The sequence below is a fragment of the Chlorocebus sabaeus genome, chromosome 8, assembly GCF_047675955.1.
Source record: "Chlorocebus sabaeus isolate Y175 chromosome 8, mChlSab1.0.hap1, whole genome shotgun sequence".
In the NCBI taxonomy this organism is placed as follows: Eukaryota; Metazoa; Chordata; class Mammalia; order Primates; family Cercopithecidae; genus Chlorocebus; species Chlorocebus sabaeus.
Window position 1 is genome coordinate 128801969 of NC_132911.1, and position 27511 is coordinate 128829479.

The following is a 27511-nucleotide window of genomic DNA, read 5'->3' on the forward strand; positions in this document are numbered from 1 at the left end:
CCCTCGCCTGGGCCGAGCCAGCCCGGGCGGCTGAGGCGCGTGGAGCCGGGTGGCGAGCGGGGGCGCGCGACGATCACTGGTTACTGCGGCCGCGCAGCGCTGGGGAAAGCCGCCGCCCGTGAGGGATGCTGGTGAGGAGGCCGTCGGGAGCCGCCGCCGCCGTCTGAGGGAGGTCCCCTGGAAACCGCCTTTCATCGGTGGGGAAGCGAAGTCGCAGTTGGCGGGTTTGGGGGCCAGCGAAGCGGGAGGACTCTAAGTCGCGAGGTTGGAGCTGCACTGCCCTGGAGCCGCACTCTTGAGTCCGAGGCCATCTTTTGTTGGAGAAGGCGGCAGCGCAGGCGTTTTTCCGAGGTTGACCTGTGCAGCATCGCCGTCCGCGGAAAAAGAAGCCTCTGAGCCCGCGCCGGCCAGCAGCCCCTGTGCCTTCCGGTCGCTGTCGCCTGAGGCGAGACCGCGTTTCCCCCAGTGCAGAGGTGTTTCTGTGACCCTCCCTTCACTCCCATTCCCTTCTGAAAGGGCACCTGCTGTTGGTGGGAAAAGAAATTATAGCACGAAGAGCCAGTATCAGAAGAGTATCTATCCATCACCCGCAGCAACCGCCCAGGGAACACCATCAAGAAAGAAAAAGGGGAATATCTGGATTGCCTGGGCGAGGAGGAGCGAGTCTGCTCGGGAGCTGTTCCAGCAGGCGATTTTTAAATACTGCTTTCTACGTCCTGTACAACTTGGCTTCACATACTTTCACACTAACTTTATATGATTTTTAAAAACTGGTCTGATCGGACTTCTCGTCCTGGGACGCTGTTGACTGGAGTCTGGCCGGCTCTCCGTGCTCCTCTTGGTACCGCATTTTGGGGAGAACCTTAAACCCACCCGAGCAGAGAATCTCCGCCTTGACCGGTGCCACCAAAGAAGCCTTGGAACCATGTGGACTTTTCTGGGCATTGCCACTTTCACCTATTTTTATAAGAAGTGCGGGGACTTCGTCACTTTGGCCAACAGGGAGGTCCTGTTGTGCGTGCTGGTGTTCCTCTCGCTGGGCCTGGTGCTCTCCTACCGCTGTCGCCACCGAAACGGGGGTCTCCTCGGGCGCCAGCGGAGCGGCTCCCAGTTCGCCCTCTTCTCGGATATTCTCTCAGCCCTGCCTTTCATTGGCTTCTTCTGGGCCAAGTCCCCCCCTGAATCAGAAAATAAGGAGCAGCTCGAGGCCAGGAGGGTAGGTTGATTTCAAAGCGGGCAGGTGAATGTCTTACGTAGAAGTAGGATTGGATTCGCTCAAATGGAAGTTTTATTTAAAGGGCAAAAGGCTAGGTAGGTTAGTGCTTGTATAAATTCTCATGTATTTTTTATTTTAAACTCTTTGCTGTGCCTTGGTTACATCTTTGACCTTCTTAAGAATGAATGAAAATATTCGTTTCATTTAGCATTGGTTGAGCCTCAGATGGAGGTTGGTTATTGATTTGATTGTGAAAGATGGAATGAAACATTAGAATTTCACTTTGAAGGAGGAGAACAACCACTTTCCATGATGGAAAAGTTTTTAAAAATTCTTGGTTAAGGATTGGATTTGTGCCTGAGGGAGAAAGAAACGTGCTGCTGCGGGTAAGGCCAGTACTTCTAAGAAGTGACAGCTGACTGGGGAAAGTGACAGAACAGTTTGAAAAGCAGGCAGAAGGAAAATGCTCAATATTTTGAGGCATTGGGTTCAAAGTCCTCCTCCCCCGAATATTGGAGCATTGAGTAAATGCTTGCAGTAATGTCCTAACGCAAAGGCCAGCTGTTCAGATACAGGTGTAGTTGGGATTCCTGCAAAGGGAGCAGAGGCGGCCACTGGGAGATGAGGGGAGAGGAGTTTGGGCCAGATCATTTAGGGCATGTTGGCAATGAGTGTTTGGACTTTTTCCCAAGAGTTCTCCCAAGAGCACTGGAGGATTTTAAGCATCGGAGTAACATTATTTGATGTTTACTTTTTTTTTTTTAATTTTTATTTTTTTAGACAAAGTCTCGCTCTGTCGCGGAAGCTGGAATGCAGTGGCGTGATCTCGGCTCCGCCTCCCTGGTTCAAGCGATTCTCGTGCCTCAGCCTCCCAAGGAGCTGGGATTACAAGTGCATGCCACCACTCCCGGCTAGTTTTTTTTTTTTTTTTGTATTTTTGTGGAGACAGGGTTTCACCATGTTGGCCAGGCTGGTTTCGAACTCCTGACCTTAAGTGATCCGCCCACCTCAGCCTCCCAAAGTGCTGAGATTACAGACGTGAGCCACCGAGCCCGGCCTTTTACTTTTTAAAAAGATTGCCGTTACTGTATGGTGAATGGGTTATAGGGGTACAAGAATGGAAGCAGGACTATCAGGCAAGAGACTATAGCAGTAAACCTACACTTGCTTTTTAAATTTGTGCGCCACCATTTCTGAATGTGAGATCTTTGGCAAATTGCTTAATTTCTGTGAGAATCTGTTACCTCTTCCATTAGCTGGGAATGGCACCACCCTTGCTGGTAGTTAATACCTAGTCAATAATCGCCTGATGATAGTCGCTGTTAATACTAGTATAGAGGTAATATACATCTCTTAGGATGAGCCTTCTGAGTAGCGCTGAGTTCAGTGACATGGTGAATGGGTTTGAGGAATGGGAAAGGAGGGAGAGGGAATCCTTAATGTTCAATTTGAACTCTTTCGTATTGTGGTTTGAGATCATTTCCCTTAAGGTCACTGAGCTGTAGTTCAGGTGGCTGGAATGCTATTCCTGTTTTCATGCTGTGTAGAGAAATTTTGGAGTAGGAAAATTGGGTTATCAGCAATCAATACTGGTTCCATTTTGTGAATGCCCCAGGCTTTGTCTTTATTTTTTTTTGAACCAGGAAGGAGTTAGATTGTGATCTCTTGAGTACTAAGTTCCCATTAGTGCTTACTCTACTGATGAGGCTCTGCAACGCCTGTTTTCCTCCAGAGCTCTCCTTTCAGGGTGTCTGTATGTGTGTGTGTGTGTGCGTGTGTGTGTGTGTATGTGTATAAAACAGGAAAAACTTATGAAGAAACACATTTTTGGTTAAGATGAAAAGAGGGGCTTGTCTTGCCCTCTACTGTAATTTAAATATAGTCAGTTGTGGCCATTAAGACATACTAATGGGAAGAGTAAAATATTGACATCTTTCTGTAGTAAAGGACAGAAAAGTATTTTTCTAAGAGAAATTTTATAAAAAAAAGGAATAGACCTAATTCCCAGTCCATTATAGAGGTAAAAGAATGTTGGGTGGATATTAGAATCACAGAGTAAAGCTCTAAAGGATTTTAGGCTTCGTCTTCTTCCTTTTTGCTTGATAATTTTTTACAAACCCCTTCAAATGGTATTTAGTCTTACCTTAATCATTAAGGTCAGAGAACTCAAGGAAGGTGATTCCTTGCAATTCTGTATCTGAAATGTATTCAAATGTGTGAATCTACCTACCAAGAAGAAATACTACAAAATTGAATTGTTCATTTTAAAAAGCCAGTGTACACTATTATTCTCAGTGGTCATAAATCTCTCAAAACAAGACTTTGCATCTTTTTATGATCAAAGTTAAAGTTTTGCTGTCAGTTCAGCCAGTGATAGGTTTAATGTTTTTCCTTGTTGCTTTTTTGGGGACCCACTGTTTGACTAGGATCTCTTAGAGTATCAGGATGGGGAAAAAGGAGGGATAAATTAAATATGTGCTTATATGTTAAGGACCAAAATTGTAAACAAGTCAAATCCTATAGGTCAGTATGAGTTATTTGTTCTCTTGTAATTTTGTTTATTTAGATAATCTTCAGTTAATAGATCGGTAGGCAAGATTTGACAATCCTTTTGTCATATAAAAGTGATATTAAATTGAGATAGATTTTTCAAATGAAAATCCAGAAAGAGAAAATAAAGATGAATAATGAAAATATCTAAGGCCAGGCGCGGTGGCTCATGCCTGTAATCAAAGCACTTTGGGAGGCTGAGGCAGGCGGATCACCTGAGATTGGGAGTTCAAGACCAGCCTGACCAACATGGAGAAACCCTGTATCTACTAAAAATACAAAATTAGCTGGGCATGGTTGCACATGCCTATAATCCCAGCTACTCGGGAGGCCGAGGCAGGAGAATTGCTTGAATCTGGGAGGCGGAGGTTGCGCCATTGCACTCTACCTGGGCGACTAGAGTGAAACTGAATCTTAAACAAACAAACAAAAAACAAACACACAAAAAGAAGATATCTAAAAGGTGCTGAATAGTTTGTAAGATGAAGTCAAATCAGAAGTTGTAAGTGATTTGCATCTCGTTGATTCCCAGGATATATTTGAAGAATTTAGTTATTAATGATACAGTTTGCCCTATAAGAAGTCTTTGAAGTCCCTTATGAGCATTTATTATATTCGGCCCAGTGTGGATTTGTAAATATGTATGTATAACATTTTCCAAATGTCATGTTTAGAAAACAATAAATATTTAATTTTATTGGGATAATATGACACACTTTTATTTAACGAATATTTTGATATCATTGATTATTATATATTATCTAGATTTTAAAATGTAACAATTTGTTTGGTTTGATAATGTTTAGTATCTAGCTTTAGCCCAGGATGCGAAAGTCCAGTGTGTCTACATGGTAGTAGCATGATTTGAATCTAACAGATTTGGATACATAGTTTACCTTTTTTCTAAAACAGCGCAGAAAAGGAACCAATATTTCAGAAACAACCTTAATAGGAGCAGCTGCCTCTACATCAACATCCTCTCAAAATGACCCAGAAGTTATCATCGTGGGAGCTGGCGTGCTTGGCTCTGCTTTGGCAGCAGTGCTTTCCAGAGATGGAAGAAAGGTGACAGTAATCGAGAGAGACTTAAAAGAGCCTGACAGAATAGTTGGAGAATTCCTGCAGCCGGGTGGTTATCATGTTCTCAAAGACCTTGGTCTTGGAGGTAGGTTCATATTGATTTTCAGGAGAGTTACGTGGTATAAACAAGCACTCTTCATTTAGACCATCCTATGACCAGTAAGAAGGTACTCCATTTTATTTTCATTTATAACATTTTCTATACTCATTTACCCACAAATTTACATGAAAATGAGAGCAAAGGATAAAATAAGTGTTTAATGGTATGATTACATGTGAATTAGACTTAATGAGATATAACAACATGGCCAAAAGACTGTAATGGTCAAAACTAAGGACTGATAAATCCTAGAATTAAGGCATTAAATTCTGTGAAAGGTGAAGGGAACTGTCATTTGTGGAGAGTGTATTGTATACTTGTTACAGTGTTATTACGTAGAATCTTATTTAAGCACCATTCATCCATTCAACCAGTGCTTTTTAAGCACTGGCTATTCATTTAGGAAATATGTATTCATTGCCTACTTTGTGTGGGGATGGGGTGGTGGGGTAGGGTGGGGTGGGGAAGGTGGGAGAGAGACAAAAGAAGCAAGCCCTCCCCGTCCCTTTTTCCAAGGGCATTTATCTTATCATGAGAGTCTACCCTCATGACCTGATCACCTCCAATATCATCACATTGGGGATTAGAGTTTTAGCTTAGGAATTTTGGGAGGACACAAACATCCAGTCAATACCATATTTAAACATTTTACGTCACTAATATATATACTAGAGTCCACTTTCTCGCTTGACATAAACGTATTTCCAATACTGTTAACCATTCTTTGTCATTATCATTTTAAGCCCAAGCATAGTAATTTTTCATTTGACTTCATAATATACTTCACTTTTCAAACTTAGATGAATGTTTAGGTTATTTTCAGTTACCCTTTATTAGGTAACACTATAGTGAACCTATTCTTGCATGTAACTTTAAAGATTATTAAATATATCTTTAGGATGAATTTCTTACATGGATTTCCAAGATTAAGATTATTACATCGAAGGATGCTAATGTCTTCATGGTTCTTGATAATTATTGTTATATTTTCTAAAATATAATATTAGTTTATAGTATCACCAGTAATATATGAATTTATCAGTTTTATCATAATCTCATCAGTGATTTTGATGGTGTCCTATTGTTTTAATTTTTACTTAATTGATTTTTTATCACTTGAACATTTTTTCTGATTTGTTCACTGTTTCTGTATTGCTTTATATGAATCATCCATACATGTTTTTGTCCATTACTATTGGCATCTTAATATTTTTCCAGTGGTTTTTAATGAGTAAATTTTATTATGTATACACATATTAATCTTTTGTTCTATTTCATATGTCTTTCCCAAAGTATTGTTTTAGCTTTGATTTTTAAAATTAATTTTTAAACTTTCTAATTTTCAGTTGCCACTTAGTTATATTTTCTATTGAAAGTTTTTTCTTTTTCAACTTCTTTTGCTGCTTTAGATTTAAGAAAGCAATTTTTACATGATTCTGATGAATTCGGTGTTTTGTTTGCTGCCATTTAAATTATTTGATGTACTAAAAAGTTCTTTGCAGTTTGTCCTGAGTCAATTTTGATGGATAGTATGTAATCATCAACAGTTGGGGATAATTCTACCCTTTCCATTTGGTTTGGAAAATCTACTTTTTCATATATTCAGTCTTTATATATAAATTGGGGTTTTTTTGAGTTTCCATACTGGTTTTATTTTCTTTTTATTTCTTTTTGGTGACAAATCTACATATTCATACATTGAAAAAAAGTGTTAAGAAGGACTGAATGTGTTCCTATGTCTTTATGGCAGAATAGGTTTACTCAGGAGAGGATTGTGGTTTATTTCATGTTGCATTTTCTTGCTGAAGCGAACTGGAATTACAGACCTGAAATAGTTATGTTGTTATCTTTAAATGATATTACAGATTTGCTAAGACTCTCATTGACCTCCAGAAGCATCATGGTTTCTGAAATAGTTATATTAGTTTTGTTCAGTTCTCCAGATTTGAATGCAGAGACTCATTTTTGATGTGTGTATGTCCTCCTTGGTTCTTAGTTTACCTCTGGGTGTGTTAACAGAATTGATTGTTTTGAACTCAATTGTTTTGCAGATACAGTGGAAGGTCTTGATGCCCAGGCTGTAAATGGTTACATGATTCATGATCAGGAAAGCAAATCAGAGGTTCAGATTCCTTTCCCCCTGTCAGAAAACAATCAAGTGCAGAGTGGAAGAGCTTTCCATCATGGAAGATTCATCATGAGTCTCCGGAAAGCAGCTATGGCAGAGCCCAAGTAAGACCACAGTTTCAAATATATAATTGCTAAAGAATCAATACATTTAAATTTGACCTTTGTATAAATAAGATTTTATAAATTTTGATGAATTTTGGGGGCATAGTCTAGAACATATGTATATTAAACTATCAGTTAGAAGAGTATTAGATATTCAGTGCTTTTGTTAAGAATATCATATAGAGAATTTTCCTTTGACATAGAACTATGAAGAGTTCTCCTTTGACTAAATGAAAATTATATAATTTTTATGTGATTGGAATTTAGAGGATATATTTGTAACTAAGGCATAAGTCCATTTGTGCACATTTTGGAGTTTAGGTTTGTGGTTATGATACTTTTAATAAATCAGGATATAAAACTGCAAGGAGAAATCCCTGTTTCATTCTCACTAAAGACCCAGTCTGTTAGGACTGGCTTCTTCTCTTGATTATTAACTTATATTTACCAGTAACCTTTAAAACACTAATCGAAGAAGTTTTAAGCATGAGAACCCTCATGTGATTGACACAGACTAAAGTATTGACAAAGCAACTGAAGAAGTAAGTGGACTTATCTTCTGGACTGAAAAGACTTGATATCCATGGAAGAAGAGTATGTTCACTGTATGAAAATGCAAAAATATGGCCAGGTGCGATGGCTCTTGCCTGTAATCCCAGCACTTTGGGAGGCTGAGGCGGGCAGATCACGAGGTCAGGGGTTTTAAGACCAGCCTGGTCAATATGGTGAAACTCTGTCTCTACTAAAAATACAAAAAAATTAGCTGGGCATGGTAGCATGCGCCTGCAGTCCCAGCTACGTGGGAGGCTGAGGCAGGAGAATTGCTTGAACCCAGGAGGCGGAGGTTGCAGTGAGCCGAGATTATACCACTGCACTCCAGTCTGGATGACAGAAGCGAGACTCTGTCTCAAAAAAAAAAAAAAAAAGAAAGAAAATGGAAAAATACTCCCAAATATAAAGATTATAAAAATTACCTGTGATCTTTCTGACTAGAAATAATTACCCTTTTTTTTTTTTGAGACGGAGTCTCACTGTGTCACCCAGGCTGGAGGAGTGCAGTGTCGTGATCTCTCCTCACTGCAACCTTTGCCTCCTGGGTTCAAGCGATTCTCCTGCCTCAGCCTCCCGAGTGGCTGGGATTACAGGTGCCTGCCACCATGCCTGGCTAATTTTTGTATTTTTAGTAGAGATGGGGTTTCACCATGTTGGCCAGGATGGCCTTGATCTCCTGACCTCGTGATCCGTCCACCTTGACCTCCCAAAGTGCTGGGATTACAGGCGTGAGCAACCACGCCTGGCCAGAAATAATTACTCTTAACAGTTTGCAGGATGCATTCCAGTTCTTGTTTTCCCCTCTGTGTATTGATGTATGAGGGTATGTAAAGTTTCTCTGCCCATATTTTATTTTTTAACAAATTAAGATAAAAATCCAATGTTACTTTTTAAGACACTTTTAAAATCATTACATTAGTAATATGTATCAAATATTGATAAATTAGAAAATTAAAACCACACATTGGACACGTGTTTGCACACACATGCATGTCTAGTTTATATGGATAAACTGGAGATAAGGAATTTAATTTAAAATGCTGAAATGTGCTGCTTTAGAAATATTTTTTTTTTATTCTTTAGTGCAAAGTTTATTGAAGGTGTTGTGTTACAGTTATTAGAGGAAGATGATGCTGTGATGGGAGTTCAGTACAAGGATAAAGAGACTGGAGATATCAAGGTGAGAAATACCAAATGTCACCTCTTCTAAGAGATGTTGTTTTTCCTTTTCACTTACTGCTTTAAAAAAGTAGGCGTACCAATTTACAGGTTGAGTATCTGTTATCTGAAATGCTAGGGATCAGAATTTTTTGAGATTTTTTATTTTTTTCAGATGTTTGCATTATATTTACCGGTTGAGCATCTCTAATCCGAAAATCTGAAATTTCAAATGATCTAATGAGTATTTTCTTTGTCATATTGCTGCTCAAAAAGTTTTGGATTTCAGACTTTTGGATGAGAGATACTCAGCCTATGTTATTTTTCAAATGGACTGAGTTATTTCTAAGCCCTATGCAATAGGATAGGTTTCAGATTGCAGCACAGTGTTCTTTAGAGGACCTCAGAAGGCTATGCAAAAAACTTTTTAAACAGAACTAATATGGATAGTTTTGAAACTGAGTAATATACATCAGCAGAGAAGCAGAGGGGAACTAGTAGGGGAAAGAAGGCAAGATTCAACATAAAAGAAATGATTCAGATAAAATGAGCAATTTAACTCAGGCAACAGTGAATCTTTTTCAAAACAATTTGTCCTTTTATTTTATTTTATTTATTTTATTTATTTATTTATTTGAGACGGAGTTTCACTCTTGTTGCCCAGGCTGGAGTGCAATGGCACGATATCGGCTCACTGCAACCTCCACCTCCCAGGTTCAAGCGATTCTCCTACCTTAGCCTCCTGAGTAGCTGGGATTACAGGCATGTTTCACCACACCCGGCTAATTTTGTATTTTTAGGAGAGACGGGGTTTCTCCATGTTGGTCAGGCTGGTCTTGAACTCCCAATCTCAGGTGATCCACCCACCTTGGCCTCCCAGAGTGCTGGGATCACAGGCGTGAGCCATAGTGCTCGGCCAATTTATCCTTTTTTTTAAAAAAAATTATTGTAGTAAAAAACACATAATTCTGGACTGCTTCCTATAGGGTTACCACCTCTTAGAAATTGTACTCTGATGAAGGTGACTGGAATGTTTTTGGGTTACCACCTCTTAGAAATTGTACTCTAATGAAGGTGACTGGAATGTTTTCTCTGCTTATGTCGTAGTATTACAAATACATGTAGTCATTTGTACAAAAATTCTTCTAAGCCCTTGCTGCTGACTAAAAGCACTATATGAAGTTAGAGAATTATAGAATGAAAGAATCTGGCTAGTCCCTGGAATTTGTAATGAGATTCACTGCTCTGTGTTACATGCCTGCCTTGTAGTTGTTTCCCCCCATTGTCTTTCAAAGTGGAGAGTAATCCCAGATGGTTTACATGAGAGGGCTGCAAAGGGAGATGATCCTCAGCAACTCAGAGGAAGTGTCTAAACACTGCTCATGGTTATCTGAAGCCCACATAACAAGTTTCTTCAATGGTATTACCTTCAGCTACCCTCTATAATGCTATCTGATAATATATTTAAATCTCTTCATGCACATTTTTAAAGAATGGCTTTTTTTACTGTGTGTTTCTGACTACTAAACTGAGTAGTCTTCATTTCTGTTACAGGAACTCCACGCTCCATTGACCGTTGTTGCAGATGGGCTTTTCTCCAAGTTCAGGAAAAGCCTGATCTCCAATAAAGTTTCTGTATCATCTCATTTTGTTGGCTTTCTTATGAAGGTACTGTAGGAGTGTATTACTGTAATTGCAGTCAAATAAACTTGAAATTTGAAAATTATTAAAACATTTTCTTTTTTTTTTAGAATGCACCACAGTTTAAAGCAAATCATGCTGAACTTATTTTAGCTAACCCGAGTCCAGTTCTCATCTACCAGATTTCATCCAGTGAAACTCGAGTACTTGTTGACGTTAGAGGAGAAATGCCGAGGAATTTAAGAGAATACATGGTTGAAAAAATTTACCCACAAATACCTGGTAAGAAATAGCATCTTCAGTTCTTACAAAAGGTGTGTCTAAAATAGGCCAGAGATAAGGATGGCAGGTGAAATATTCATCCAGTCAACCAGATATGCTGGAACTGAACTACTTAAACTAGCGCATAAAAAAAGCAAAATAAACTCCATATTAAACAGAAAAGTTTCCGGCCGGGCACGGTGGCTCATGCCCATAATCCCAGCACTTTGGGAGGCTGAGGTGGGTGGATCACCTGAGGTCGGGAGTTCAAGACCTGTCTGACCAACATGAAGAAACCCCGTCTCTACTAAAAATACAAAATTAGCTGGGCGTGGTGGCTCATGCCTGGAATTCTAGCTACTAGGGAGGCTGAGGCAGAAGAATCGCCTGAACCCGGGAAGCGGAGGTTGTGGTGAGCCGAGATCGTGCCATTGCACTCCAGCCTGGGCAACAAGAGCGAAACTCCATCTCAAAAAAAAAAAAAAAGTTTCAATATGTTTTTGTCAGGTAATAGCATAGCTTTTAAAAATAATTGTTTTTATTGGCATATATGGTATTTTTTAAGGTTGTCTCTGGACAGGAATCTGTCTCTGAATTCTTTAAATATCTTAGACCTGAATATTTTTGTGCTTGGTTTTTGTAGTAATGATAGCTGCCATTTCTTGAATGCTGACTATAAAGTGTTTAGTAAACAATTTCATTTAATCTATGTAACCACTCTGTGAGGTAGGCATTATCATTATTCTCATTTTACAGACAGGAGAACTAAGGTTCAGAGAGATTAGTTAGCTCCTCCAAGTATAAACTATTAGTAGTGGCAGAACCAGGGTTGATATCAGGTCTGTCTGTCTGCCTCTTTGAACAGACATGTCCTGTCCGCAGAACATGAGAATTGTAAGGGATCTTTAGGGTCATACTAGTTTTGAGTTGAATAGAAAGGCTTCATGAAATTTAGATAGCTTTGTAAAAACATTAAAAAAAATTACTTTTTCACAAATCTAAAGTTTTCATGGTACAGTATTTAGGATCTTTTTTTGAGAATGGGATGATGTAGGAAAGAAATGTAAAAAAAAATTGAAAATTTTGATAAAATTGAAGGGAAACCCTGATTGTCAATTATGATATGATTAGAGTAATAGGAAACTATTTTTGGTATGAGTACATTTTGTTTAAATATTCTGTTTTTTTTCAAGTTATTTTTTAAACTAGGTGAAACTTTAGTAACAAATTATTAACAGAAATGAAGTGAAATGAAGTGGGTAAACTGAGATTTTAAATAATGACATTTTCAACATGTACATGGAAATATTTCAATAAATTTTCATTTAGTTAAGCCACTTTTGAAGCTTTCAGATGGGGAAATTATGAATTTTTATGAAAAGGGTTGTCCATTGCCTGATATTTTTAGCATTTATTTTTCTTTTATTGTAAATGTGGTTTTTCTTTTTCTTATTTTTTTTTCTCAATCCAGAGGTTAATTGGAGTAGACTGCCCTGAAATTATGGGGAGAAACCATTGGTAGGTTTATATTAATATTAGTTAGATTACCAAGATTACCTTCTATGAATGGAATAATTTTCAACAGAGCCTTCTGCTACTCTATTCCCAGATTACACTGGGAATTGTATGACAGTTCATTTTCTATATAAGTAGCACAGAAATTTAAAGCTTGCTTGCAAGTACCTCAGAGATGAGCTAATCCAACCATTTCATTTTTATAGATGAAGAAACTGAAGCTCAGCGAGGTAGGGCTAGCCTATGCTTCTAAATCGAATTCTTTTTCTAGTGTACATACCCTCCAGCTGTTTGTGAATTAGTAGTGTATTTCATCTGATTATCAGAATATATTGATTATAATACATTAAATATTAAATATGACAGTAGTCTGTTAACATTTGGAAGAAAGGTGGGTGGTTTTCTCCCTGTTTCATGGCATCTGAATTTGCCTCATTGTTTTTTCATTCAGTTGTATGTATGTTTATATTAATGTTTTCTTAGATTCCTTAGTCATTCCTTAGCATTAATAGCTAAGTGCTTAATGAATAATTTTATTAATGAAATAATTAGTTCTTGATTTATCACAAGGGATATATGTAACAACCATAACAGATGTATAGTAGGCATTTGTTTACACTTGATAAGAAAATATGTGATACTTTGAAATTGAAGTGTTATAACCCAGTTCTTTGGGTGGGTGGGATTGATTGCAGATCACCTGAAAGAACCATTCTTAGAAGCCACTGAGAATTCTCGTCTGAGGTCCATGCCAGCAAGCTTCCTTCCTCCTTCATCAGTGAACAAACGAGGTATTATTTTTTGGGTTTATTTTATAAAGGAATCAATATTCCAAATGACAAATACATGATTACATTTATACTGTTACGAGGAACATCTGGGACAGATAGTTTGTTACTGTGGATTAGTGCATTATTAATACCAAAATTAATTTTATGATCTATTTAGTTATTAACATTGAGTGTATAGAAGTACTGTGCTAGTCAGGGAAACAACAGGTAAAAAACTAACCTTGACCTAGAGAAGGCAATTTTCTACTTAGGAATGTAGACAGATAATTTTACAACACTGTTGATAAATTTTGTAATAAAACCCACAGATTCAGTGTCAAGGAGTGTGCGAGCAGGGAGGGAAGCTTGTGAAGTGGGAGGGGTAGTTAGGGAGGACATTGTTCAGGAAACAGTGGAAACAAAGGACCTTGGACCTGGAGGATGAGTGGGAGTTCATGAGGTGGACAGTAAGATGAGGAACTTCTAAGTAGATGGAATAACACTGCCAAGGGATGAGAAATGGTGGCACTTTCAAGGAACTCAAGTAGTTTCCTATGGCAGGAGCATAGGGTGGGTGTCAGAAGACAGATAGGATATATGTTTAACATTTAATCTTTCAGACAATGGAAAGTCATTCGAAGTGTTTTTTTGTTATTAACTTTATTGATGTGTAAATCACAAATCATTCAGTTTGCCCATTTAAAGTGTACAGTACAGTGGTTTTTTTAGTATATTCACAGTGTGTGCATCACCACCACAATCAAATTTAGAACATTTCTATCTTGCCCAAAGAAACCCATTGGTATTCACTCCCCATTTCCTCCCAACACTCAGCTGTAAGCTACCCCTAATTTACTTTCTATGTCTAGATTTGCCTATTTGGGATGTTTCCTAAAGGCATTGTATAGTAAAGCCCTTTGGAACTGGCTTTTCATTTAGCACAATGTTTTTGAGGTTCATTCATGTTGTAGCATGTTTCAGTTCTTCATTTGTTTTTATGGCCAAATAATCTTCCATTGTGTGGCTGTATTACATTTTGTTTAGCCATTTATCAGCTGATAGATATTTGGGTTGTTTCTACTTTTTGGTTATTACAAGCAATGCTACTATGAACATCTGTGTGCGAGTTTTTGTGTGGACATATATTTTCATTTTTCTTGGGTATATACCCAAGAGTGGTATTGCTGGATTATATAGTAATTCATGTTTGACTTTTTGAGGAGCTGCCAGACTTGTTTTCCAAAATAGCTGTCCTATTTATATTCCCTTTAGCAACGTGTGAGTTCCAATTTCTCCACATCCTTTTCATTGAGTGAACACTTGTATTATCTTTGTGTGCATAGCCATCGAAGTAGGTGTGAACTAGGCCTTTTATCATTGTGCTTTTAATTTGCATTTCTCTCGTAGATAATGATGTTGAACATCTTTTCATATGCATATAGGCCATTTGTTGTTTGGAGAAATGTATATTTAGACTTTGCATTTTTTTTAAATTGGGCAGATTTAAAAATTCTTTGTTGTTGAGTTTCAAGAATCCTTTTTATATTTTAGATACAGGTCCCTTATTAGATATGTGATTTGCAAAATTTTTCTCATTCTGTGGGTTTTCTTTCCATTCTTCTTGATGGTTTCCATTGAAGTACAAATGGTTTAAATTTTCATGTTTATTTTTTCTTTTGTTGCTTGTGCTTCCAATGCCATATTTAGGAAGGCTTTGTCCAATCTAAGGTCAAAAAGATTTACTCCTATATTTTCTTTTTCTTTTTCTTTTTTTTTTTTTTGAGATAGAGTTTCACTCTTGTTGCCCAGGCTGGAGTGCAATGGTATGGTCTTGGCTCACTGCAACCTCCGCCTCCTGGGTTCAAGCGATTCACCTGCCTCAGCCTCCCGAATAGCTGGGATTATAGGTGCTCGCCACCATGCCCAGCTAATTTTTGTATTTTTAGTAGAGATGGGGTTTCACCATGTTGGCCAGGCTGGTCTCAAACTCCTGACTTCAGGTGATCCACCCACCTCAGCCTCCCAAAGTCCTGGGATTACAGGTGTGAGCCAACATGCCTGGCCCGTTACTCCTATATTTTCTTCTAAGAGTTTTATAGTTTTACCTCTTTAGTTTAGGTCTTTGATCCATTTTGAGTTAAATTTTGTGTCTGTTGAGAGGAGGGGGTCCAGCTTGATTTGTTTGTGTGTGGATATTCAGTTGTCCCAGTATCATTTGTTGAAAAGACTGTTCCCCAGTGAATTTTCTTGTCATTGTGGTCAGAATTCCCTTGACTGAAAGGTAAGGGTTTATTTCTTTCAACAATATTTTGTAGTTTTCAGAGTATAAGTTTCGCATTTCTTTTGTTAAATTTATTCCTAAGTGTTTTACTTTTTTTGATACTTGTGTAAACAGAATTTTCTTAATGAGGCAGTGGCGTGATTAGACTTTTATTTCAGGAATATACTCTGACATTTTTGTGGAGGATGGTTTGGAGGAGAGTCCAGTAAAACATATACTAAGATTATTTAATTATTCTGTCAGTGATGATAAAAGGCCAGAACTAGGGTTGTAAAATGAAAGGTAATGAATACATTTGGGTGATATCTAGGATGTAGAATGTACAGAACATGGTGATGATTTGGATATTGTAATAAGAGAGTGAAATCTCTTGATGTAAATTCCAGGTTTCTGGCGTAGATAGTTTTGCCAGCCATTTGCTGACATAGGAATAGGAAAAGGAGTTAATTGGGTTTTCTTTCTTTTTTCTTAGTTTGTCTTAAAGGTCTGCTGATTTTATGTTTTCAAAGAACCAACTTTTCATTTTGTTATCTTTTGTATTTTTTTCATTTCATTTATTTTGGCTCTGATCTTTATTATTTTCTACTAATTTGGGGTTTGGTTTGCTCTTGCTTTTCTGGTTAAGATGCACTGTTAGGTTGTTTATTTGACGTTTTCCGGCTTTTTTGATGTAGGCACTTACTGCTATAAACTTTCCCTTTAAGTATTGCTTTTGCTGTGTCTCACAGGTTTTATATGTTGTCTTTCCATTTTTATTTCTATCAATAAATTTTTATATTTACTTCTTAATTTCTTCATTGACCCACTGGTCATTCAAGAACATATGGTTTAATTTCCATGTGTTTGTATAGTCTCCAAAGTTCCTCATATTACTGATTTCTAGTTTTATTCCATTGTGGTCAGAGAAGATACTTGATATGATTTCAATTGTTTTTTGAATTTTTTAAGTCTTATTTTGTGGCCTACCCATGATCTATCCTTGAGAATGATCCATTTGCTGAAGAGAAGAATGTGTATTCTGCAGTTGTTGGATGAAATGTTCTGTGAATATTTGTTAGGTCTATTTGGCCTGTAGTCCAGATTAAGTCTGGTGTTTCTTTGTTGTTTATCTGTCTGGATGATCTATTCAGTGCTGACGGTGGTGTGTTGAAGTGTCCAGCCATGATTGTATTGGAGTCTATCTCCTTAGTTCTAATAATATTTCCTTTATATGTCTGAGTGCTCCGGTATTGGATGCATATATAATTGTTACATCCTCTTGCTGAATTGACCCCTTCATCATTAAATAATGACCTTCTTTGCCTCTTTTTATAGTTTTTTGTCTTGAAATCTATTTTACTGATGTAAGTGTCATTACTGCTGTTTTTTGGTTTCCATTTGCATGGAATATCTTTTTCCATCCCTTCATTTTCAGTCTGTGTGTCTTTATAGGTGAAGTGTGTTTATTTTAGGCAACAGATCATTGGTTCTTTTTAAAAATCCATTAAGCCACTTTATGCCTTTTGAGTGAAGAGTTTAGTCCATTTACATTGAATGTTATTATTGGTAAGTACATACTTAGTATCGCCATTTTGTTATTTGTTTTCTGGTTGTTTTGCTGTCTTTTCTTCCTTCCTGTTTCCTTTTTGTGAAGGTAATTTTCTCTGGTAGTATGTTTTAATTTCTTGCTTTTAATTTTTTTTGCCTATCTCTTGTAGGCTTTTGATTTGAAATTACCATGAAACTTGCAGATCATATCTTATAACCCATTATTTTAAACTGATGACAACTGATTCCACAAACAAGCAGAGAAAACTAATAAAAACTCTACACTTTAACTTTATCCCCCTTGCTTTTTAACTTTTGTGAGTTTTGTACCTTCATGTAATTGCTTACTGCTCGTTAATGTCCTTTTCTTTCATATTGAATAACTCACTTCAGCATTTCTTGCGGGAAAGGTCTGGTGTTGATGAAGTCCCTTGACTTTTGTTTTTCTGGGAAAGTCTTTATTTCTTTTTCATGTTTGAAGGATATTTTCTCTGGATATACTATTCTAGGATAAAAGTTCTTTTCCTTCAGCACTTTCAGTGTGTCTCGCACCTCACTCCTAGCCTGTAAGATTTCCACTAAGTCTGCTGCCAGACATACTGTATGTTTACATAGGAAACATACAAAAGCACAATGATACTATGTACTGCCAGACATACCAAGCCAGGAGTTTCACACCAACCTGGACAATAAAGCAAGACCCCATCTCTACAAAAAATTAAAAGATTAGCAAGGCATGGTGGTGTGTGCGTGTAGTCCCAGCTATTTGGGAGGCAGGGTGGGAGGATCACTTGCTCTAGAGCTCCATGGTTTGTTGTTTCCTTTCTCTTGCTGCTTTTAGGCTCTTTTCTTATTTATTTATTTATTTATTTATTTATTTATTTATTTTTTATTATTATTATACTTTAAGTTCTAGGGTACATGCGCATAACGTGCAGGTTTGTTACATATGTATACTTGTGCCATGTTGCTATGCTGCACCCATCAACTCGTCAGCACCCATCAACTCGTCATTTACATCAGGTATAACTCCCAATGCAGTCCCGCCCCCCTCCCCCCTCCCCATGATAGGCCCCGGTGTGTGATGTTCCCCTTCCCGAGTCCAAGTGATCTCATTGTTCAGTTCCCACCTATGAGTGAGAACATGCGGTGTTTGGTTTTCTGTTCTTGTGATAGTTTGCTAAGAATGATGGTTTCCAGCTGCATCCATGTCCCTACAAAGGACACAAACTCATCCTTTTTTATGGCTGCATAGTATTCCATGGTGTATATGTGCCATATTTTCTTAATCCATTCTGTCACTGATGGACATTTGGGTTGATTCCAAGTCTTTGCTATTGTGAATAGTGCCGCAATAAACATACGGCATGTGTCTTTATAGTAGCATGATTTATAATCCTTTGGGTATATACCCAGTAATGGGATGGCTGGGTCATATGGTACATCTAGTTCTAGAACCTTGAGGAATCGCCATACTGTTTTCCATAATGGTTGAACTAGTTTACAATCCCACCAACAGTGTAAAAGTGTTCTTGTTTCTCCACATCCTCTCCAGCACCTGTTGTTTCCTGACGTTTTAATGATAGCCATTCTAACTGGTGTGAGATGGTATCTCATTGTGGTTTTGATGTGTATTTCTCTGATGGCCAGTGATGATGAGCATTTTTTCATGTGTCTGTTGGCTGTATGAATGTCTTCTTTTGAGAAATGTCTGTTCATATCCTTTGCCCACTTTTTGATGGGGTTGTTTTTTTCTTGTAAATTTGATTGAGTTCTTTGTAGGTTCTGGATATTAGCCCTTTGTCAGATGAGTAGATTGCAAAAATGTTCTCCCATTCTGTAGGTTGCCTGTTCACTCTGATGGTAGTTTCTTTTGCTGTGCAGAAGCTCTTTAGTTTAATGAGATCCCATTTGTCAATTTTGGCTTTTGCTGCCGTTGCTTTTGGTGTTTTAGACATGAAGTCTTTCCCCATGCCTATGTCCTGAATGGTACTACCTAGGTTTTCCTCTAGGGTTTTTATGGTATTAGGTCTAACATTTAAGTCTCTAATCCATCTTGAATTAATTTTTGTATAAGGAGTAAGGAAAGGATCCAGTTTCAGCTTTCTACTTATGGCTAGCCAGTTTTCCCAGCACCATTTATTAAATAGGGAATCCTTTCCCCATTTCTTGTTTCTCTCAGGTTTGTCAAAGATCAGATGGCTGTAGATGTGTGGTATTATTTCTGAGGACTCTGTTCTGTTCCACTGGTCTATATCTCTGTTTTGGTACCAGTACCATGCTGTTTTGGTTACTGTAGCCTTGTAGTATAGTTTGAAGTCAGGTAGCGTGATGCCTCCAGCTTTGTTCTTTTGACTTAGGATTGTCTTGGAGATGTGGGGTCTTTTTTGGTTCCATATGAACTTTAAAGCAGTTTTTTCCAATTCTGTGAAGAAACTCATTGGTAGCTTGATAGGGATGGCATTGAATCTATAAATTACCTTGGGCAGTATGGCCATTTTCACGATACTGATTCTTCCTATCCATGAGCATGGTATGTTCTTCCATTTGTTTGTGTCCTCTTTTATTTCACTGAGCAGTGGTTTGTAGTTCTCCTTGAAGAGGTCCTTTACATCCCTTGTAAGTTGGATTCCTAGGTATTTTATTCTCTTTTAAGCAATTGTGAATGGAAGTTCATTCATGATTTGGCTCTCTGTTTGTCTGTTACTGGTGTATAAGAATGCTTGTGATTTTTGCCCATTAATTTTGTATCCTGAGACTTTGCTGAAGTTGCTTATCAGCTTAAGGAGATTTTGGGCTGAGACAATGGGGTTTTCTAAATATACAATCATGGCATCTGCAAACAGGGACAATTTGACTTCTTCTTTTCCTAACTGAATCCCCTTGATTTCTTTCTCTTGCCTGATTGCCCTAGCCAGAACTTCCAACACTGTGTTGAATAGGAGTGGTGAGAGAGGGCATCCCTGTCTTGTGCCAGTTTTCAAAGGGAATTGTTCCAGTTTTTGCCCATTCAGTATGATATTGGCTGTGGGTTTGTCATAAATAGCTCTTATTATTTTGAGGTACGTTCCATCAATACCGAATTTATTGAGCGTTTTTAGCATGAAGGGCTGTTGAATTTTGTCAAAAGCCTAGGCTCTTTTCTTTATCCTTGACCTTTGGGAGTTTGGTTATTAAATGGCTTGAGCTAGTCTTGTCTGAATTAAATCAATCACCAATCCTTGCTTGGTGTTCTGTAGCCTTGTGCTTAAATATTGGTATCTTTCTCCAGATTTGGGAAGTTCTCTGTTATTTTTTCTTTGTATAAACTTTCTACCTTGATCTTTCTACCTCCTTTTAAAGGCCAAGAACTTAGATTTGCTCTTTTGAAGCTATTTTCTAGATCTTGTAGGTGTGCCTCATTCTTGATTATTCTTTTTTCTTTTGTCTCCTCTGTGTATTTTCAAATAGCCTGTTTTCAAGTTTACTAATTCTTTCGTCTGCTTGATCAGTTCTGCTGTTAAGATTCTGCCGTGTTCTTCAGTATGTTAATTGAATTTTTTATCTCCAGAATTTCTGCTTCTTTTTAATTTCAGTTGTTTCATTAAATTTATCTGATAGCATTCTGAGTTCCTTCTCTGTGTTATCTTGAATTTTGTTGAGCTTCTTCAAAACAGCTATTTTGAATTCTCTGAAAGCTCACATCTCTGTTACTGTAGGATTGGTCACTGGTGCCTTATCTATCAGAGTTAATTTAGTGAGTTTATGTTTTCCTGGATGGTCTTGATGTCTGTGGATGTTCGTCAGTGTCTGGGCATTGAGAAGTTAGGTATTTATTGTGGTCTTCGGAGTCTGGGCTTGTTTGTTCCCATCCTTCTTGGGAAGGCTTTCTAAGTTTTCAAAGGGAAGTGAGTGTTGTGATCTAAGTCTTTGGACATAGCAGTTGTATCTGCATTAGGGGCACCCCAAGTCCATTAACATTGTGACCCTTGCGGACTCTTAGAGGTACTGCCTTTGTGGTCTTGGGTAATATCTGGGAGAATTCCCTGGATTACCAGGAAAAGAACTCTTGGTTCTCTTCCCTTATTTTCCCTCAAACACAGAGTCTGTCCTTTTGTGCTGAGCTGCCTGGAACTGGTGGGGGGAGGGGTGACACAAGTAGCCTGTGGCCACCACCACTGGCCTGTGCCGAGTCAGACCTGAAGCCAGTACAGCACTGGGTATTGTGCAAGGCATGTGGCGATGACTGCCTGGTCACCGCTGATGTTCCCTCAAGACTCGAGAGCTCTACAGTCAGTACAAATCCAGCCAGGCTTGTGCCTTTCCCTTGAGGGCAGTGAGCTCCTGGGGCCCAGGACTGGTCCAGAAATGCTGTCTAGGAGCCAGGGCCTGGAGTTGCGAACCTTAGGAATCTACTTGGTGCTCTATTCTACTGTAGCTGAGCTGGCACCCAAACCTCGAGACATATTCCTTCCCACTCTTCCCTCTCCTTTCCTCAAGCAGGAGCCTCTCCCCTTGGCCACCACTGCCCCAGGCCTGCAGTGGGTACTGCCTGGCTGCGTCTGGTGTTCACTCAAGGCTCCAGGGATCTTCAGTCAGCTGGTGGTGAATGCCACCAGACCTGGGTCTCTCCCTTCAGGACAATGGGCTCCCCTCTCACCCAGGATGGATCCAAAAATGCTGTCCAGGTGCCTAGACCTGGAATTAGGGATCCCAGGAACCCCCTTGGTGCTCTGTCCCACTGGCCAAGCTGGTACCCAAGCTGATTTTTGGTTCTTATGAAGGTGCTTTCCTTTGTGGACAGTTGTTCATTTTAGTGTTCCTGTGTGGGAGGGGGATAATCGCCAGAGGACTTGCTTTTTATGCCTGGATACCTGTAGATGCCTGGATACCTGTAGATTCTTTTTATTTTCTTCTTATTTTAATTTTAAGGCAGCCTTATAAATGTATTGACATTGTTGGACTTGTCATTAGGTTTGTATATGAGTTTCATGAGGGCAGAGACCACACTCTTGTTATTACTGTATCCCTAGTGCCTGGCCACCTATTAGGTACCCAATATTGATTCAAACAACTCTTGAATTTTTGCCTCAGCAAATTTTAATCATGATTTGTTTCCATGTATTTTCACATTTTTCTTATTAGTAGCTTACATCAGTAATCTTTATACATTGAGTTGTCTTTCTTTTTGTCTCAAGTGATGCTCCAAGATAAAATCTTCATTACCTCTCTTCATAGGTGTTCTTCTTTTGGGAGATGCATACAATATGAGGCATCCACTTACTGGTGGAGGAATGACTGTTGCTTTTAAAGATATAAAACTATGGAGAAAATTGCTAAAGGGTATCCCTGACCTTTATGATGATGCAGCTATTTTTGAGGTAAGATCAATTATTTTGACAAAAATGTCTCAAAATGGATTTATTTCTGAGGGTTAAGAGCAGTGGGGCTCTGATGGGGAGATCTGTACTAAGGAACCCTGAGCTTTATAATAGCTCTTAGGCATCTTGCTTAGGCTTGAAGAACCTGACATGCAACCTGCGAATCATAGAGAATTTCTGAATTTGAATATTATGTAACACTGGATTGCTATGGGCCGCTTAGCTCATGGTGGCTGTAAATTTAGCTTCAGTGTCATATAACCCATTGCTCTGAAGGTGATTTTTTTTTTTTTTTTTTGTAAATGATAAACATAAGGCAATATTACTTGCAGATAGTCCTTAGAAGGATAAATGTCAGTTTGAGGGGATTATAAACATCAGTTTCTGCTTTTTTATCCTTACCATATAATAAATGAGCTATTTCTTTTTTAGGCCAAAAAATCATTTTACTGGGAAAGAAAAGCATCTCATTCCTTTGTCGTGAATATTCTTGCTCAGGCTCTTTATGAATTATTTTCTGCCACAGATGGTAAGTGTAGCACTTTTTAGTGAGTATTTCTCAATTGCAGATTTTTAGCATAGGAAAGGAATAAAAAAGTTAGTGATTTGTCCAGAAATAAAAATGTTACCTGAGTTTGCTAACTCCCAAGTTGGTAGTTTTTTAAAAAATTCCATTTTGAGCAAGTTTTAGTTTTAGTTTGGAAGGGAAACTTTAGTTTTAGTTTGGAAGGCAGTGGAATTTCCTTAGACAACATTAATAGTATTGCCTCAGTAACATATTCATTATTTTGAATTCCTCTGGTGCAGACTAGATCATTCATGTCCCCACACACACAAGATTGTGATGGAAGGTGTTTTTGGCCATGTATTAAAAGGCAATAGTCTTTTTCTTCCTAACACTAATTTCAATTTCTTTTTAACGTAGTATTTTATAAAATGAATACGAGCTGTTAATCTTGTCCCTGTTAAAAAGCACAAGTAACAATGCGTTCACCCTTTACTTATTTGGACTATTTTGGTGCTTTTGTTTCTGTTTCCATATTATAGAGAGGTCATGGTCAATGTATATATTATAGAAAACACAACTTAGCAGAAGCAGTGTTAGAAATGGAGGAAAAGAGGCCAGGCGAGATGATTCATGCCTGTAATCCCAGCACTTTAGGAGGCCAAGGCAGGAGGATCGCTTAAAGCCAGGAGTTTCACACCAACCTGGACAATGAAGCAAGACCCCATCTCTACAAAAAATTAAAAGATTAGCAGGGCATAGTGGCGTGTGCCTGTAGTCCCAGCTATTTGGGAGGTAGGGTGGGAGGATCACTTAGGGCCAGGAGTTTGAGGCTACAGTGAGCTATATACAGTGAACTAAATACAGGAGCTATATGAAGTGCCACTGCACTCAGCCTGGGCAACAGAGTGAGACTCCATCTTCTAAAACAAACAAACAAAAAATTAAAAGAAATGGAGGAGAAAAGGCAACTGTGCCACCTCCTCACCACAGCAGTGTACACATCAGTTTAATAGTAGGTTAATGAAACTAGGCTTTTCAGTTTTCAAGAAAAAGTATTGACTCAAATGCCATTACTCTAGTATATCTGCAGCATAGCTATTTGTATAGATCATACAAGGCCCTGGTGATAAGTGCTGTGGTTATAATTACAAAAGATGATACAGTATAAAAATGCTTTCTGTAGCCTCTATGACCATTAACTCTTCCTAAGGAAAAAAAAACAACAACCAAAAAAACCCCCACAAAACCACCAGTCTCACTGGTTGTGATTTTTCCAAACAAATTTCTCTTGCTAAATTGGCATAGAAGTTAAAATGGCTGGTTGGGCAAATGAAAGTAACTAAGTTTAGAGTTTGGGGCAAATAAAAAAGAAAAGAACTAAGTTTAGAGTTTTGGGCAAATAAAAAAAACTAAATTTAGAGTTTTTCTGAGCTCTTCTTTCTAAGCTTTTCTGACTTCTTGAGTTCTTACATTATGAATTTGAATCTACCAACATAACATTTTTTAAAAGTTACACGATTGGAGGAGGAAAGACCTTTATTGGAGCAAAAGTTTTGTTGCATCCTTTACTTTTTAAAAATCTGTTGTAAAGAAAAATCTAGGCATACCTGAACAGAACATTGATTCTAAATGGTTAAAAAGGTTATCAATTGATTATACGACATTGTGAGGGTTTTATGAGTTACTTTGAAAGGTATAAAAACTTTATAGATATAAGGAATTACTATTTATCGCTACTCACAGCTCTTCTTTTCACTTGATAATTTACTGCTTAGAGATACTGGTTGGGCATCTTAGAGACTGGGAATCTGGTTTCTAGAATTGTAAAAAGAGCTTCCAAAGTATTTTGCATCACTTAATGAATTAACAGCAAAATCAAGGAAGTACCTTTTAAACAACTCTTCCAAGACCTAAATATTAGTAATTATTTACTAACAGAAAGAAGTTTATTCATATTTATATTACTCTCCATAATGCTGATTATGGAATTTAAAAGAAATTCTGGTAGTTGAAATTCTAGGACTAGATATTTAAAAATTATCTGCAAGATGTAGCGTTTGTTCTCATTTTTTCTGATATATCATTAGGATCCTACATAAGTGTGTACACATATTTGATTATTTTTACAATTTTATTTTAGATTCCCTGCATCAACTAAGAAAAGCCTGTTTCCTTTATTTCAAACTTGGTGGTGAATGTGTTGCGGGTCCTGTTGGGCTGCTTTCTGTGTAAGTTGTGATGGCTGCCAGATTTTCTTAGGACTGTTCAGTTGATGAATTACTGCAAATCTTTCTTCCTTACACATTTTGATATTTTATTATCTATTAGTATCTGAATGAGAAGGTGGCCCAAAGAAATGAAGAAAGGCAATATTTAGTGCTGTTTTCTTTCTGGGAACAGCAGTTAAAGGTGGTGGTAGAGGAAGCTGTAACCCTTGATTAAAATAGAAGCTTGTTTTTTGCCTGTGGATTTATCCATATGTTCTGGTCTCTGGGAGCCAGGAATAATTGAGAAATTTTAATTGAGAAATTAGTTTCATTGAAGTACAGGGACTTATACAACCCCGTATTAGTTTTGAACATACAGACATATGTGGAGCTATTCCTGGAAAGTCTACAAAGTGAAATCTTTCGAGTTATTTCTCATCTGCAAAGTGATCCTTTGAGTCATTTCTCATTAGTCTATAATCTGAATGTTAATACTGATATTTAAAAGCCCTACATCCCAACAGACCAGGCCATCTAGGTATTTTAGCATGGTATCTCAGGATGAGTAAACAAAACAGCCAAAAATATATGACTTATGTAAACTAGAGTTACAGGAGTTACTAGCTTCTCTGAAAGGAATATAGTCTAAGTATTTTTTCTTATATATATTTTTAATAAAGGGCAGGGGAGTTTGCTCCTGCCATCAAACTTAACATGCAGACATGTTTGTGAAGTCCTCTGAAATGTAGAATGTTAGATACAGAATTATGGTGCTTGGGTGAAAAAACGTAGGCTGTTTGTTGAGCTTTACAGATTATATGTAATTGGAATCTTTGGAGTAAATTTTAGTTTCTGAGTCTTACCAATATGTATTTTTTTTCTATTACAGATTGTCTCCTAACCCTCTGGTTTTAATTGGACATTTCTTTGCTGTTGCAGTCTATGCTATATATTTTTGCTTTAAGTCGGAACCTTGGATTACAAAACCTCGAGCTCTTCTCAGTAGTGGTGCTGTTTTGTACAAAGCGTGTTCTGTAATATTTCCTCTCATTTACTCAGAAATGAAGTATATGGTTCATTAAGCTTAAAGGGGAACGATTTGTGAATGAATATTTGGAACTTACCAAGTCCTAAGAGACTTCTGGAAGAGGAGGTGTATAGCATAGTACCATACCACTTCTAAAGTGGAAACTTTTGGACCCAGATTTGGATTGTTTTTGAAGTTTTTTGTATATAAATATGTAAATACATGCTTTAATTTGCAAAATGAAGGGTAAAACAAGTTAGATATTTAAAAGAAATGATTGTTTACCATAAATTAGTGCTAATACTGAGGAGAACTACAGTTTTTCTTTTGAATTTAGAATTTGAGATGAGTTGTTGGGACATGAAAATAAAATGAAGAATGAACTTTCGTGTCTTTTTATTTCTTGTTGTGGGCTCATTTACATAGCTTCATGATAATGAAAAAAAAAAAACAAACCAAAGTGGGATGAAAAGTGCAGAGGGAAACCTGTTCTATTAAATAACTGGAGAAGTTGCCTTAATGTCTTCACCTTGATTTCCTCATCTCTCTAGTGAAGCAATTTGATAAGGTTATTTTCTTTAAAAAAAATTACTTATTTATATTATTTTGGGGCTGTGACTCAGATTTGAACTGAAAGGTTCTTTGCTGAGTTCTCTAAAAATATCAGATTCTGACAGGAAGGACAATCAAGGGCTTTATAAGTTCCACTGTATAACATTTATAAACCAGGCCAGAATGACATCAAGAAACAGTGAGTGAACAAATAAGCACTTGTAATACCCAGTATAATACCTTAAAATCCATTAGAATTGACTGGGTTTATCTACAGTAAATTTGAAGAGACTATGGACGTTCAAAGGGTATCATAAAAGTTCAGTAAATCTCCAAATATCATGAAAGTAAATTGTTACTTCTGAAAGAGCAGTAAAATATAACCTGGCAAATTAAGTTACTACTTGAGATTCTAACAGGGCTAAAATAACTTATAAAGCTTTTACAATACAAATTTCAATTTTTAAGTTCTTTCAGTTGAGAAAAATACGGGCCAAATCACTAGCAAGCCTTGTTTTAGCAGAGTATATGGTGGACCCATTTGCGTGGTTTCATAAGATTCCCATCTAACTGACCCTAAACTTCTATTTTCTGGTTAAAAACTCACTTTCCCAGATCTGGCCTTTTTAGCAGTTAGCTTTCTTTTCAGAGAACTAAAGACCTCACTTCATGTGGTTATTGTTAACAAGATTACAAATGAAAAAGAACAAGGTAACTTTGAGATATAGATGTTCCCACACACGATCTTTGCAGGCGGTGAGACTTCCAAGCTCCCTACATACCAAGCAATAGTTCACTTAAAATTCTGCCCTGGCCTCGATGCCCTCATGGCCAGGATTCGAGGCTACCCTTGTTCTCCATTGAGACTCCTTGAAAATCCTTTCTGCTATGATAGTGAAATAATCAAAGCCTATCAAGTCTTCCCTTCAATATCAGAATTTGAGGCCTTCAGACAAAAGAAATAACATCATAAA

General features: G+C 37.7%; 1 protein-coding gene across 1 annotated transcript; it reads left to right on the forward strand.

Annotated features, from left to right (window-relative positions):
* SQLE (squalene epoxidase) lies at window positions 1–26368 on the forward strand. The gene is made up of 11 exons (XM_008001509.3): window positions 1–1216; window positions 4679–4931; window positions 6998–7178; window positions 8814–8910; window positions 10443–10556; window positions 10640–10811; window positions 13001–13096; window positions 22101–22243; window positions 22676–22772; window positions 24892–24979; window positions 25848–26368. Exons 1-11 carry the CDS (start codon window positions 926–928, stop codon window positions 26038–26040), a joined length of 1725 nt encoding a protein of 574 aa, XP_007999700.1. The 5' UTR covers window positions 1–925; the 3' UTR covers window positions 26041–26368.
* The last annotated feature ends 1143 nt before the right edge of the window (window positions 26369–27511 follow it).

What these genes read in the sequence shown, in the direction of transcription:
- SQLE (XM_008001509.3), top strand. Translation starts at nt 926, where the DNA reads ATGTGGACTTTTCTGGGCATTGCCACTTTCACCTATTTTTATAAGAAG. An exon ending in AAGAGACTGGAGATATCAAG is followed by an intron (nt 8,911 to 10,442) that starts GTGAGAAATACC and finishes TTTCTGTTACAG; the next exon opens with GAACTCCACGCTCCATTGAC. An exon ending in TTGTTGGCTTTCTTATGAAG is followed by an intron (nt 10,557 to 10,639) that starts GTACTGTAGGAG and finishes TTTTTTTTTTAG; the next exon opens with AATGCACCACAGTTTAAAGC.